The sequence below is a fragment of the Meles meles genome, chromosome 3, assembly GCF_922984935.1.
Source record: "Meles meles chromosome 3, mMelMel3.1 paternal haplotype, whole genome shotgun sequence".
NCBI classification, from domain to species: Eukaryota; Metazoa; Chordata; class Mammalia; order Carnivora; family Mustelidae; genus Meles; species Meles meles.
The window spans coordinates 25,925,511-25,941,996 of NC_060068.1; the positions used below are offsets into that span (position 1 = coordinate 25,925,511).

Consider the following 16,486-nt stretch of genomic DNA (forward strand, 5'->3'; position numbering starts at 1 on the left):
TTACATGGAGTATTTTAAAGACTGGAGGATGGAATGGTTTCAGTCTAACCTATTTCATGACCAAGTTATCTTAACTTGGATGTTTTAGATCTACGTGGTAGTACTCTGACAGTGTTCAAGTGCTCTCTTCATGCCTACTAATCTCTAGGTTTTTGGTTTCTGAGATTCCCATTAGAAATAGCCCATGTGCACATTAACAGCCAGCAGTAGCCTAAGAGATGTTATTGTGGACTGGAAAAGAGAAGTCTTGTTTACACTAACAACAATTCCAAATTTGTAACTGGCAACTGGGGATAGGACTAAACCAGTAGACCTCGACATATGGGACTACAGACTGGAGTTCCAAATAAATGGGGACAGCACAATAAACCACCAACAATTTCCAATATAGAATCTGGAGACTGATCCAAGGGCTGGGTGTTCCCCAGAAATAGGGAATTTTGGACTGTCAATTAGATCAAGAGCTTGGAAAAAAGTCAGTAGAAATAAGAACTGGCAGAAATTTACTCAAGAAAATGGTGGAAAAAGAGAATTCAAAGGCTTCATGAGGAGCATACCTTGTTTCTTAGTGTCCCCATATCTATTGTAATTTCCCCCTGATTCTGTAGCTACTGCCAAATCTGGTGAAAAACAAAATTCAACTGAGAACATTTGAAGATCTTACTGACTATACACTGATTCATTAATTGAGCAGCATTCCATCTAACAAACAGAAAGTATGTATATAAAATATAAAGCTTCTATAGGTACAAGGGGGAGAGACAAGGAAATTAATAGCAAAGAGTGGATTATTTTAGGCAAATTCTCCTTTCTTTAGGGGAATGTAGGAGTTTATCAGTCAGACTACCTCACTAGTGCTGAGGATGTATACCCAGACTGACTGGCTAAGATGACATTCCTGGGAAAGTTTGAAACTGCAGTTAGGTTAAGTTCAGCCTAGGTTTCTTAATTTGTGGTGTGGGCTTAACAGAAGTGACTCTGTTCTTGGTTTGTCTTTTTTTTTTCTTTTTTTAAACTAAAAACACTCTGTGGAGATGAAATAGATAATACAGATAGAAACAAAACCATGTAAGATATTTATTCACAATCAAAAGATTCTTGTCCAAAAAAAGAGTAGGTATACTGAAGAATTTTACTAAAATTTTAAATAAGAATTATAACAATTTTTATACATTTTTTCAGTAAAATAAAATATTTATTAAGCATGAGGCGCACCAAAAATGCAAAGAGAGCCTACAAACTACAAATTTCTTATGACAAATAAGTCTTACACATTCAAATATAATATCTTTAATAAAATGCTAATTAACGAAATTTAAAAATGTGTAAAAAGCATGTATACATCATGAGCAATGAGATTTATGCTAGGTATGTGATGCTGGTTTGCAAATCAATCGTATAATCCACTTTGATAATGAGCAAAAGATTAAAAACAATTGATAAAATTCAATTCCCATGCATGATCAGAATTTCAGCAATGGGAAAGGGAAATTACTTTCACTTCAAGGACATCTACAAAGATTGTATATATGACACCACAAGTAATAAAGACTCAATGCTTTCCCCCCCTGTTAGGAACCCAGTCAAGGATGCCCACTTTCACATCCTTATTCAACAAAATGCTGCATTTCTCTAGCAATAACTAAAGGAATTAAAAGAATATAGTATATAAAGGAAGAAGTATAAGTTTTCCTTCTTGAATTATTGCTCATGCAAAAAATTCAGGGAGTCTACATAAAACAAAAACAGAAAAATAAGAACAAAAACTCATAATTAACATGAGTACAAAGAGACATCCTTATGTTTACATATTAAGAATGAACATACATATACTAAAACTGAAAATATTGTACCATTTAACATCATTTTGAAGGATATGAAGTAATCAGGTATATACTTACATGTATACAGAATATGTAGGCTGAAAATTACAAAAAAACTAATTAAAGTAATTTAAAATGATGTAAATAAATAGAAAGATAATGTTGTCAAAGATAAACACAGCTGGACATTTGTTAGAGCTATGAAATAAATATTTTATTCAGAACTATGGCCAGTAGAGGAAATGCTGATCTCCATTCTGGTTTTAGTAGTGGTTATTGTGGAGTTCTAAAAAGAGAATGAGGGAAGTGAGTGTGTGGGGCTCAGGAGAGTCAGAGAAGTGAAAAAGTACAAAGGGATGATCAGTGTAACTGTGACTAGGTCATTTATGTTAGCTGGCAGTTACAAACTTAAGATTCCACCTTTCCACAGAGACTAGGAGAAAGAGACACTATTCCTTTTTTAATTATTATTTTATTTTTATTTTTTGATGGTCAAAGAGCCTCCTCCACAGTTTTTATTTTATTTTATTTTTATTTTTTTAATTTATTTTCAGCATAACAGTATTTATTGTTTTTGCACCACACCCAGTGCTCCATGCAGTACGTGCCCTCCCTATTACCCACCACCTGGTTCCTCAACCTCTCACCCCCCGCCCCTTCCAAACCCTCTGGTTGTTTTCAGAGTCCATAGTCTCTCATGGTTCATCTCCCCTTCCAGTTTCCCTCAACTCCCGTCTCCTCTTCATCTCCCCGTGTCCTCCATGTTCTTTGTTATGCTCCACAAATAAGTGAGACCATATGATACTTGACTCTCTCTGCTTGACTTATTTCGCTCAGGATAATCTCTTCCAGTCCCATCCATGTTGCTACAAAAGTTGGGTATTCATCCTTTCTGATGGAGGCATAATACTCCATCGTGTATATGTACCACATCCTTTATTTTTTAACTTAATTTTACTTTTTTCAGTGTTCCAAGATTCATTGTTTATGCATCACACCTAGAGACACTATTCTTATTTCTTTTACTAAAGCACAGTTGACACACGATGTTATATTAACTTTGAGTATAAAACATATTGATTCCACAAGTCTATACATTATGCTATATTCACCACAACTGTAGCAACCATTTGTCACCACAAAATATTACAAAACTTTTGACTCTATTCTATTGGCTATGCCTTTTATCCCCATGATTTTTTTTATTCCATAAGAGGAAGCTTATATTTCCCATGCCATTTACTTATTTTGCTCACTATCCCTCCTCAACAGAAGCCATTTGTTTAATATCTATATTTATGGGTTTGTTTCTGCTTTTTTTTCACTTGTTTTGTTTTTAAATTCTACATATAAACGAATTCATATAGTATTCGCCTTTGTCTGACATATTTCACTAAGCATAATACCCTACAGGTCCATATTGGCACAAGTGGAAAGGTCCCATTTTTTTCTATAACTAAGTAATATTTCATTATCGCTCTCACTCCATAAAGATGATAGATGATGATGATGATGATGATGATGATGATGATGATGATGATGATGACAGGTAGATAGATAGATAGTTGATAGATAGTTGATAAATTATGTTTCTGTTTACCAACATGGGAGTGCAAATTTGGTGCAGCCATTATGAAATATATTATGGAGGTTATTAAAAAAAATAAAAATAGAATTACTATACAACCCATTATTTTCATAACTAGGTATTTCACAAAAAAAACAAAAACATTTATTTCAAAAGATGCATGCACCACAGTGTATTTATTGTAGCATTATTTATGAAAGTAGCCAAGTTTTTATTTTATTTATTATTTATTTCCTTACTTATTTATTTTTCATTTAGTTGTCCGGTTTTCCCAGCACCATTTATTGAGAACACTGTATTTTGCCCGTTGTATATACTTGCCTCTTTTACATAGATTATTTGACAATATAAGCATAGATTTCTTTCTGCTCTTTCTATTCTGATTTGTTGATCTATTTTCCATTTTTTGTCAGTATCACAGTGTTATGTTAAAAATGTTCTGTAGGTCTCAATAATGTGTGTGTGTGAGTATATATATATATAACTACTATATATAGTAGTTATATATAATATACTACACTATATATAGTATAGTATATATATATATAAATATATATATATATATATATATATATATATATATATACTACTTGGTATTTACCACAAAGGTATCAATGCAGTGAAAAGAAGGGCCATATGTATCCCAATGCTCATAACAGCAATGACTACAATCTCCAAACTTGGGAAGAGCCAAGATGCTCTTCAACAGACGAATGGATAAAAAAGATATGTTCTATCTATATGCAATGGAATATTGCACAGCTATCAGAAAGGATGAATACCCAACTTTTGTATCAACATGGATGGGACTGGAGGAGATTATGCTGTGTGAAATAAGCCAAGCAGAGAAAGTTAATTATATGGTTTCACTTACTTGTGACACGTAAGAAGTAACATGGAGGACATTAGAAGGAATAGAAAGTGAATTGGAGGAAATTGAGAAGGAGATGATGCATGAGAGACTGTGGACTCTGAGAAACAAACTGGAGGTTTTGGAGGGGAGGGGGGATTGGGTGAGCCTGGTGGTAGGTATTGAGGAGGGCATGTATTGCATGGAGCACTTGGTATGGTGCATAAACAATGAACCTTGGAATACCAAATAAATAAGTAAATAAGTAAGTGAGGGAATTGGGGGAAATTGGAAGTGGAGGTGAACCATGAGAGACTATGGACTCTGAAAAACAACCTGAGGGTTTTGAAGGGGCGGGGGTGGGAGGTTGGGGGAACCAGGTGGTGCGCATTAGGGAGGGCACATATTGCATGGAGCACTGGGTGTGGTGCAAAAACAATGAATACTGTTACGCTGAAAAGAAATTTTTAAAATGTGGGGAAATAAGTAAATAAATATATAAATACAAGTTGCTCAACATCACTCATTGTCTGGGAAACACAAATCAAAACTATACTAAGATATCACTTCACACTTGTTGGAATGGCTAACATTAGCAACTTGAAAAATTTCAGATGTTGGCAAGGATGTGAAGAAAGTTCTAGCCTCTTGTACTATTGGTAGGAATGTCAGCTGGTGGAGTCATTCTGAAAAACAGTTTTGGGGTTCCCTCAAAAAGTTAAAAATAAAACTACCCTAAGATTCAGCATTACATTACTAGGTATTTACCCCCCAAATACAAAAACATTGATTCAAAGTGGCACATGTACCCTGATACTACCAGTACTACCAGTACACTGTACCAGCCAGTAGTACAATTGCAGGGTCATAGGGTATCTCTATTTTTAATTTTTTGATGAATCTCCACACTGTTTTCCAAAGTGGCTGCACCAACTTGCATTGCCACCAACAATGTAAGAAGGTTCCCCTTTTCTCCAGTAGCAGCATTAACTACAATAACCAAATTATAGTAAGAACCCAAATGTCCATCAACTGACAAATGAGTAAAGAAGATGTGGTATATATGCACAGTTGAATATTATCCAGTCATTAAAAAAAAAGAACTAAATCTTGCCATTTACAATGACATGGATATAATTAGAGAGTATTACGGTAAGCAAAATAAGTTAGTTCAAGAAAGAAAAACACTATATGGTTTCACTCATATGTGGAATTTAAGAAACAAAACAAATGAGCATGGGGTTATTAAAAGAGAGTGACAAACCAAGAAACAGACTCTTACCTCTAGAGAACAAACTGATGGTTACTGGAAGGGAGGTGGGCAGGCACATGATTAGAGAAGTGATAGGTATTAAAGAGGGCACTTGTGAAGAGCACTGGGTGTTGTATGTAAGTGATGAATCAAATTCTACACTTAAAACTAATGTTGCACTTTATGGTACCGGGCTGGAGTTTAAACTTGGAAAAAAATCACTGTTTAAAAAAAAGAAAGAAAGAAAACAAAGTAAAATAGACAGCTGTTAAGTATATTCACATGATAATATATCACGCAAATTATGCTTAGTGTTTTTTATCACCATAAAAGAATAAAGTGGGGTTACTGAATATATTTTACTTATTCTCACTGATTTCCTTCACTTATAATTATATCTTTGTAATAATATCATGTCAAACTGACTCATTGACTTCAGAAGCTGAAGACTAATTCCTTAGTTTGGATACAGTGAGTTGTGGAGCAGAACTAGAGCAAAGTATTAGATATAATTTTCATTGAGATTGATAGTAGCAACTGCTTTTCTTTTTTGAGAGTTGGGGGTTCACCCACTGAAGCAGAATTTGCATTTGTACTCAGAAAGTAGCATTCTGATTCTTGTTAAAAATAGTGATTCTTGGAAATCCTCAAAAAGTTATACTAGGAATTTTTTTTAGCTCTACTGAGGTATAATTGATACAAAACAAAAATGATACATCTAATATATACAAATTGATTATTTTGTACATGTTCATATACACATGGTATCATCTCCACAAAAAAAAACATTTCTGTGCAATCTTTTGTGTTTTTTTTTAATTTTCAAAGCTTAGAAATTTTATGTATTTGAAATACACGTTCACAGTAACTAAAATAAATTGGATTACATGTACATCATTTCATTATGGTACTTCAAGTGGCAAACTTTCAACATAGATATAGTTTTCAAAAATTTCTCTCTCACAATGAAATATTTTCTCATATTCCACTCAAATATATAGTCTTCTTGTTTTATCTTCCTCCCACTTCTCTTTTGAGTGGGAATCCAAAAAAGTTTCCAAATAGCACAAATAAATAGAATCTAGTGGGTACCAATTGCACTACTGGTTATTTACCCTAAAGATACAAATGTAAGGACATGAAGGAGCATGTGCACCCCAATGTTTATAGCAGCAATGTCCACTATAGCCAAACAATGGAAAGAGCTTGGATAATATTATATACTATGCAACCATCAAAACCCCAAAATCTTGCCATTTGCAAGGATGTGGATGGAACCAGAGGGTATTATGTTAAGAGAAATAAGTCAATCAAAGAAAGGCAAGTTTCATATGATCTCACTGATATGAAGAATTTGAAAAACAAGACAGAAGATCATAGGGGAAGGGAGGGAAAAATGAAACAATTTGAAATGAGAGGAGACAAACTATAAGAGACTCGTATTCTCAGGAAATAAACTGAGGGCTGCTGGAAGGGTGGGGGTGAAAGGGATTGAGTGGCTGGGTGATGGACTTTGGGGATAGTATGTGCTATGGTGAGTGCTGTGAACTGTATAAGATTGATGAATCATAGACCTGTACCCCTGAAGCAAATAATACATTGTATGTTAATTTAAAAATAAAAGAATCTAAGGGGTAGCTTCTACTCAGTTCCACAGGCTTTTCTCCTTTGAGAAGCACATATTTTTATGTGTGTAAGCCAATGTAGAATGGGACAGATTCTATATCCAGACTGGGTCAGCCTGCCAAGCCCTTCTTTTCTGCTTCTAACACACAGCCATGGAAAATGGGGTAAGGAGAGGGAAATGAATCTTTGATAGGTTGATGGTTAAAAAGTATCTTGCTTCCTAAGAAACAGGATCAGGGAAATCAAATAACTATCACAATTTGTTTTCCTGTAGTTGATTTTCCACTGAAGCCACTGAATATTGTAACCTTGGTAACATGATAACAATCAGAATTAGTATTTTATTTTTCTTTTCTTTTCTAGATACAAAACTTTATGTAAGGGACTTCTATTGCTTTTTTCAAACCCTCTTGCAGTCTTCTTTATCTACTTTTCACTTTTCAACACCTGTTTTTTAGATTGCTTTGTTAACTATCCTTGTTAAACAAACGTGTCACATGATAGTTATTATTTTATATATACTTGCTTTACTGTATTTTATCCAGAAAACAGTATGCTGAAATAATAGTACACTCTAATTTCAGTTGTCTTTTTATTAATTCAACCTTTTCCTATTTCTCATACTTCATATTTTACAAGTACAGTTATCAAAATTTTTACTTACATGATCAAGACAAAATTTAAAAGGGACAATAATTTAAAGTTTATTTAATAATACACTCTTCTCATGAGTACCTAGTTTTATAAATGAAAGTCAATTACTTCTCAAACTCAACACCCCAAAAAAAGACAAATAATCCAATCATGAAGTGGGTAGAAGTTATGAACACACACTTCTCCAAAGAAGGCATATAAATGGATAACACATGAAAACATGTTCAACAACCCTTGTCATCAAGGAAATACAAATCAAAATCACAATGATATACCAATTTATACCAGATGGCAAAAATTAACAAGACAGTTAGAAAATGTTGGCAAGGATGTGGAGAAATATGAACCTTCTTAAATTGTTGATGAGAATGCATGCTGATACAGTTACTCTGGAAAACAGAACAGATGTTACTAAAAAAAATTAAAAATAGAGTTACACTATGACCCAGAATTTGCACTACTGAGTATTTACCCCAAAGATACAGATGTAGTGAAAAGAAGGGGAACATGCTCCCCAATGTTCATAGGAGTGATGTTCAAAATAGCCAAACTGTGAAAGGAGATGAGCTGCCCTTCCACTGATGAATGGATACAGAAGATCTGGTTCATATATACAATGCAATATTACTCAGACTTCAGAAAGGATGAATACCTACAATGTGCATCAACATGGAAGGAATTGGACAGTATCATGCTAAGTGAAATAAGTCTAGTAGAGAAAGACAATTATCATATGGTTTCACTCATATGTGGACTATAAGGAATAGGGCAGAGGATCATAGCTGAGGGAAAGGAAAACTGAATGGGAAGAAATCAGAGAGGGAGAAAAACACTCTGGACTCTGAAAACAATCTGAGAGTTACAGAAGAGAGGGGGTGGGGGATTGTAGTAACCAGGTGTATTAAGCTGTATTACCAGGTGGGTATTAAGGAGGGCATGCGATGTGAGGACCACTGGGTGTTAAACACAACTAGCAAATCTTTGGACAATACATCAAAAGCTAATGATGTACTATATGTCAGATAATTGAATTTAAATAAAAAAAAGAAAGTAAGGTGTTAAAGAGTATTGCATGGAACACCTGGTGTTACACATAAACAATGAATCTTGGAACACTGCACCAGAAACTAATGATGTACTATCTAGTGACTAACATAACATAATAAAAAATAACAATAATTTTTAAAAAGATGAAAAAAAGAAAGTGAAGGACAAATCTAACTCAGTGTACACATTTTTTCCCCCTGAAAGAGTCTGGTGTACTTATATTGAGAACTCCATTTCCAATCATATATTTAAAAAGTAGAGCAAGTATATGCAGATTTTTTTCTTCTCTCCTATATTAAGGAACATTTTCCTTTTCCCTCCATATTCTTTTTTTTTTATTTGTTTATTTACAGCATAACAGTGTTCATTGTTTCGGCATCACACCCAGTGTTCCATGCAGTACCTGCCCTCCCTATTACCCACCACCTGATTTCTCAACCTCCCACCCCACCCCACCCCCGCCGCCCCTTCATAACCCTCTGGTTGTTTTTCAGAGTCCATAGTCTCTCATGGTTCATCTCCCCTTCCAGTTTCCCTCAACTCCCTCTCCTCTCCATCTCCCCATGTCCTCCATGTTATTTGTTATGCTCCACAAATAAGTGAGACCATATGATACTTGACTCTCTCTGCTTGACTTATTTTCATAAGAAATTGGCATAATTTCTTCCAGTCCCATCCATGTTGCTACAAAAGTTGGGTATTCGTCCTTTCTGATGGAGGCATAATACTCCACTGTGTATATGGACCACATCTTCTTAACTGGAGAGATAAGAAGATAATTTACAGAGTTCTGTTTAATTAGGATCAGTTCATTTTCCCTTCCACTTCTTCAGCAGAGTTTCTCTTACTTTTTTGTTACGGAGAGTGTAGATGAAGGGGTTTAGAACTGGAGTCACCACGGTGTTCAGGACATGCACAGCTTTGGTCAGATTCAAGGCCTCTTTGATGGAGAGGCGGACATGAAGAAAGATCGTAGACCCATACCAGATGAGCACCACAGTGAGATGTGATGAGCATGTGGAGAAGGCTTTGCTCCTGCCACTGGATGAAGGGATCCTGAGACTGGTGCTGATGATGAAGATGTAGGAAACCAGGGTGATGAGGCATGAACTCAGGATGACCACAGAAGCAATCACAAAGGCCACGAATTCCACTGCCTCTGTGCTGGTGCAAGCTAGGGTGATCCAGGGTGCAATGTCACAGAAGAAGTGGTTGATTGTGCAGGGACCACAGAAGGACAGGGTGCTAATGAGGGCTGTGGGCACTGCAATAGCCAGAAAACCACACAGCCAGGATGCTAGGGCTAGCTGTGCTGAGAGCAGGCTGCTCATGATGGCCCCATAGTGTAGAGGATAGCAGATGGCCAGATAACGGTCATAAGCCATGGCTGCTAGTAGGAAATACTCTGTGCAGCCCAGTGAGAAAACAAGGTACATCTGCAAAAGGCAGCCAGTAAATGATATGGTTTGGCTTCTCCCCACAAGGATGGCCAGGGCTTTGGGGACAGCAGCTGTGGTATACCAAATCTCCAAGAAAGAAAGATTGCTCAAAAAGAAGTACATAGGGGTATGTAGCTGGTGGGATGTAGTCACCAACATCAAAATAGTCATGTTACCACTCACTGTGAGGATGTACATCACCAGAAAAAGCATAAAAAGAGAGAGCTGAAGGACCTGGGACCCTGGAAAACCAAGGAGGAGAAAATCCTGGCAAAGAGTTGCATTGTCTGGGCCCTTTGAAGACATGTTGAGATATACTGGTAAACAGAGGCTACACACTGAGGCTTTTGATCCAAACACACAGTCCTAGAGAAATAAAAAGGATTCATGAGTATGCTTCAGTGACTGAATGTAAACTAACAGTCTAACATATGTTGGGTGCCTGTTCTGTATTTGGTTAATAGCAAATAATTTAATAATATGGAGATATATGTGCTATTTATTAGCAGTTAGTGGTTGAAGAGACTTACGTGTGGAGCATTTTAGCATTTTTGCCAATATTGCACCCATTGTTACACTTCAGACCTAATATTCAAACCCAATCTTTGGACCTGCATCATCCTTTTCAGGACATGCTGAAGCACAGCCACAGATTACACCTAACACACAAAAGGATGACTGCTTCATGTTGACACAATTCACTAATTTGTAACTAGATTCTTTCTGGCTGGTCCTTAAATGAAAAATATATTTTTCTTTGATTTTTGTCTTGTGTCTCAAATGTAAACTCTAGTCACGTTCACGTTTGACACAGCTTTTGAATTGGTCTTCTAATTTTAAGCTCTGACCTTAAAAATAATGTTCAGAAATAAACAATAAAAAAGTTTTAAATTATTGCAAATTTAATTTTGTCTTTTCTGACCTTGAAAATTTCATGTTTAAACTTATTAATGTGATACCTTCTTTACACTAAAATTATTTCCATATTGGACAAGGCATTTAAGGCAACTGCTTCCTGCCTCTAAGACATCTTGATTTGGACTGATTATACTGAGAATAGCCTAAAAGCAGAAAATTACTTTGAAACTAGTTATTTTCTGAAAAAGAATTATTTAAATTCCAGTTAACACAGAGTGTGATATTAGTTTCAGGTGCATCGTTTAGTGATTCCATACTTTCATATAACATCTGGTGCTTATGACAAGTGCAGTCCTTAATTCCCATAAAAATAATGATGACGGTGATCATTTTTAGAATATAGTAAATAATATTAGTTAAGTAATTTTTTAATTTCAGATATAAAAATATTTTTCTCTTTATCATTAAGATCACTTTTAACTTATGTTAACCATTAAATAAATTACTTTAAACTGTATAAGCCATTTCTGAATGCTTCTTTTTAAGAACAGAATCTATAAATTAGAAGATAAATTGGGAGCCCTTACTGTCAAACATGCAGGTGACTAAAACTTACACTTGAGAAGGAAAATCTGAACAAAGTCCAAGTATAGTTTGGCATCTTTAGTCTTTACATTCCCTTATGAAAGAATGTCCACTTTCTTCATCTTAGTATGATGAAATATTACAATTTTACACCCTCCAAGAGAAATATTATTTCCACAAACCTTAGCAGATTAATTACATGTATCTAATGTCAACAAGCATATTTATACTACGAGTGGGTCTACAAAGAAAATAGGTCCATAATGTAGGTGTACCTCATTTATGGCAGAATGGGACTTCAAAGTCCTCTAGAGCAGTAATCCCAGATTCCAATGGATTTGTGGATTACTTGAGGGTGATATCAAAATATACATTCTAATTCAGTCATCTTGGGACAGCCCTGTGATTCTTCACTGCACACAAACTAACAGAAAGCATCACTTACTGAGGACTCTAATCTGAGCAGAATCTAGTATATAGAGAATATGAAGAACAGGGTGATCACATGACTCTCTCCTGGTTCATTAAGTAGTAAAGGACCTAGCTTTACTTAATTATTCTAATAAAGAAAATAATCATATCCTAAATTAGAAACTAAGGGTGAGACAGATCAATGAGAAATATAGAAAAAAGGTGCTCATCAGCAAATACACTATAATGATTTTCACATATTTCTTAAAGTTATTATATCCTACATAATACCCACCACCCTCTCCATAATATGGAGGGCATGTATTGCATGGAGCACTGGGTGTGGTGCATAAACAATGAATTCTCAAACACTGAAAAGAAGTTTTAAAAAGTTTTTATATCCAACATCTGTATCATTCATGGCCAATCAATATATGTAAGAATTTTTCTAGATCAAAGAACTCATGGACTTTGTTAATGTCTTTGATATGTAACTAAAAATGTTGTCAAGAAGCTGACATATAAAGGTAAATTTATGAAACAGCTAACAGTAGCCAACCTATAGTGAAGGCTTTCTTGGAAGTCATTAGCTTATTATCTAACGTGATCTTTGTAAATCGTATTACTTTGATTTTATTGTTATTCTACTAGTTTTAAAGATGAGAAAACTGAAAAACATGGACGCTATAGAAGCTATCCTAGGTGGAATTGGGACTGTAAGTTCTGTAAGTTCAACAGCAGAGCCTTAGCACATAGAAGCTGTTGCTTTCAGACTCTTTTCAAATAGGTCTCTATGGTATCTGACAGGTTCAAATAAATTATATTTTCATTTATATTCAAATAGAATCATTGGTCAATAGTATTCTAAAATCTATTAGTATAAATGATTTTATCATAAATTAGTAGGTAATGTCAATAAAATAATTATATTATTTTCTATTTTCAAAATTTAAAAATCAAATTGTGATGGCTACAGATTAGAGAATAAACTGAACATCCATTACCATATTACAAAATGGCACTATCAGACTTGGTTTCAAATTATATTGCTGAATTTGTCAGATATCATGAACTAATAATATTTACTTATTTGAAGAATGTGATGATTATGCCCCACATTTAAAAATGTGCGTATATTGCTGTATATTTGAGTATTCTTAGTACTGATTCTAAATAGGAAAACTAAGGGGACTTTTGGCAAATGACAAAGTTTATACAATCTAAGATAAATAGTTTTTGTCACTGGTTTTTAAATAAATGGCTTTTTGAGTTTTCCAATTAACTTACCAGTTGATTCTTTTTAAAAAGGAATTTGAGTTTTTAACAATTTAATGACAGTTTAAAAATAATTTTAATTTCTTACATTTGGAAAATGATTTTGAATCCTTAAAAAACAATTTGTTTTCACACAAACATGCAATATTTAGCAAAAATAAATTCATTTACATTGTTTCTGAGTCACAGGAAATTTTAGTTATTAATTAAGTGCTATGAAGGTTATATATTGTGGAACAAATCTGTGATAACAAATTCACCCATTCAGTGACCAGGTATTGGATAGAACACAGGAAGTACAGAATAACCCTGTTCACTTACCCAGTTATAATTCTTTTTGGCGTATATATATATATATATATATATATATATATATAATCCATAAACTCTGTCTTCGTACCTTATATTTATCCTGCTTTTTTGTTCCATAATATTACCAATTTTAAAATACTGTATTTCTATTGCAATCCTTTTATCTCTCTTTCTTCTTTTTCATTTTGTTATCTTAAAATTTTCACAATTCTCTCATTATTCAGTACTGTTTGATGAGTTCAATCTTCCACAGCTTTTGAAATTTGTTCTGTTATTTTTTTCCCCTTTCCTTCTGATCCAATCCTGTCTTAACTACTTTCAACTTTACTGTAGGTGTTTTACGTTTTGTTCAATCTCAATCTTCCACTTAATGAACTGCATACTGTAAAAAATTTGCTATTAAGTAATTGTTTATATGTACAAGAATCTTATGGGAGATGGTGACAATTTAATACTCTCTCTTGGGTACTTATGGCTAGGTCGAGTAGAGAAGATCTTTCTAAATGGGGGTTTCAAATTATTTTCAAGCATTTGATTTAAATAATTATAATTTAATGAAGATTCTACATGGAACAGGAAAGGGATATTTCCCTAGGCTTACAAATATTATGTGGATCTTTCCTCTTTGTGCAAGTTCTTAGAAAATGCAAATATTCAATGGATTCTAATAATTTCTGAAAAATTGTATTTTATTTCTTAAGTTTTTTAAAAATTATAATTCAAGTATAGTTAATATACAATATTATATTAGTTTCTGGTGTACACCATAGTGTTAAACAATTCTGTACATCACATGGTGCTTATCGTGACAAGTATACTCCTTCATCTCCATCACCTATATTATCCGTCCCCCCACCTATCTCCCATCTGGTAACCATAAGTTTGTTCTTTATCATTAAGAGATTGTCTCCAGGTTTGCCTCTGTTTTTTTTTTTCCTAAATTCATTTATTTTCCTAAATTCAGTTATTCATTCATTTAAATTTGACATACAAATGAAATCTTATAGTATTTGTCTTACTCTAATTTATTTCACTTAATATCCATGTCATTGTAAATGGGAGGATTTCATCCTTTTGTGTGGCTGATATATATATATATATATATACATATATATATATATATATATGTACATCTTCCCATTTACTATATATATATAGTATATATGGGATATATATAAAATATATATATATGGGAATATTTATAAATATATATATAAATATTCCCATATATATATTTTATATATATCCCATATATACTATATATATATAGTAAATGGGAAGATGTACATATACATTTACATATACATATGTATATGTAAATATATATATATACTACATAGGTATGTGTGTGTGTGTGTGTGTGTGTGTATTATATATATATAATGAAGATGTGATGTTATCTTCCTTATCCATTCACCAGTTGATGGACATGTGTACTTTTTCCATAATTTGACTATTGTTGGTAATGCTGCTATAAACATTTGTGTGCATGTATCCCTTTCAGTAAGTATTCATCCCTAGGGTAAATACCTAGTAGTGCAATTTATGAATGGTTGTGTAGTTCTATTTTTAAGTTTTTGAGGAATCTCAATACTGTTGTCCAGAATGGCTGCACTGGTTTGCATTCCCACCAAGAGTGTAGGAGGGTTCCGCTTTGCCTGCATCTATGCCAACAACTGTTGCTTCTTGTGTTGTTAAGTTTAACCATTCTGAAATTCGTATTCCCATGATGAGAAGTGATGTTGGACATCTTTTCATATGTCTGTTTGCCATCTGTATGTATTCTTTGCAGAAATGTCTGTTCAGGATTTCTGCCCATTTTTTTTCCCCATTTTATTTATTTTTTCAGCGTAACAGTATTCATTCTTTTTGCACAACATCCAGTGCTCCATGCAAAACGTGCCCTCCCCATTACCCACCACCTGTTCCCCCAACCTCCCACCCCTGACCCTTCAAAACCCTCAGGTTGTTTTTCAGAGTCCATAGTCTCTTATGGTTCGCCTCCCCTCCCCAATGTCCATAGCCCGTTTTTAAATTGAATTATTTGTTTTTTGAGCGTTGAAATGTATCACTTCTTTATATGATTTGGATGGAAAACCTTAGTTGGATGTGTAATTTCAAATAACTTCTCCTGTTCATTAGGCTGTCTTTTACTTTTGTTGATTGTTTCCTTCACTGTGGAGAAGTTTGTTATTTTAATGTAAACCCAATTGTTTATTTTTGTTTTACTTTCCCTTGCCTCAGGAGACATTTAGAATAATGATACTATGGTCAATATCAGAGATAAAACTACCTGTACTCTCTTCAAGGATTTTTATGGCTTCAAGGTAGAAACGGAAGTCTCTAATCCATTTTGAGTTTATTTTTATATATGGTGAAAGGAAGTAATCCAAATGCATTATTTTCTATGTAACAATCGAGTTTTCCAACACCATTGTTGCAAGGGATGTCTTTTTCCTAAAGAATATCTTTCCTAAATTTTGATGATTAATTGGCCATATAATTGTGGGCTTACTTTGGGTTTTCTGTTCTGTTTTATTAATTCGTGTATCTCTTTTTGTACCAGTACCTATAATTTTGTTACCACAGGGCTGTAATACCACTTTTTAAAGTCTTTTTTTTTTTTAAGATTTTATTTATTTATTTATTATTTATTTATTTATTTGACAGAGATAACAAGTAGGCAGAGAGGCAGTCAGAGAGAGAGAGGGAAGCAGGCTCCCTGCTGAGCAGAGAGCCCGATGTGGGGCTTGATCCCAGGACTCT

The 16,486-nt window shown here is 34.0% G+C and overlaps 1 protein-coding gene across 1 annotated transcript; it reads right to left on the minus strand.

Annotated features, from left to right (window-relative positions):
* Positions 1-9,649: 9,649 nt before the first annotated feature.
* LOC123939175 (olfactory receptor 6F1) lies at positions 9,650-10,585 on the minus strand. Its single transcript, XM_046001119.1, has one exon. The coding sequence runs from the start codon at positions 10,583-10,585 to the stop codon at positions 9,650-9,652; it is 936 nt and encodes a 311-aa protein (XP_045857075.1).
* Between the last annotated feature and the right edge of the window lie 5,901 nt (positions 10,586-16,486).

Coding starts and splice junctions, on each gene's coding strand:
- LOC123939175 (XM_046001119.1), bottom strand. CDS start 10,585: ATGTCTTCAAAGGGCCCAGACAATGCAACTCTTTGCCAGGATTTTCTC.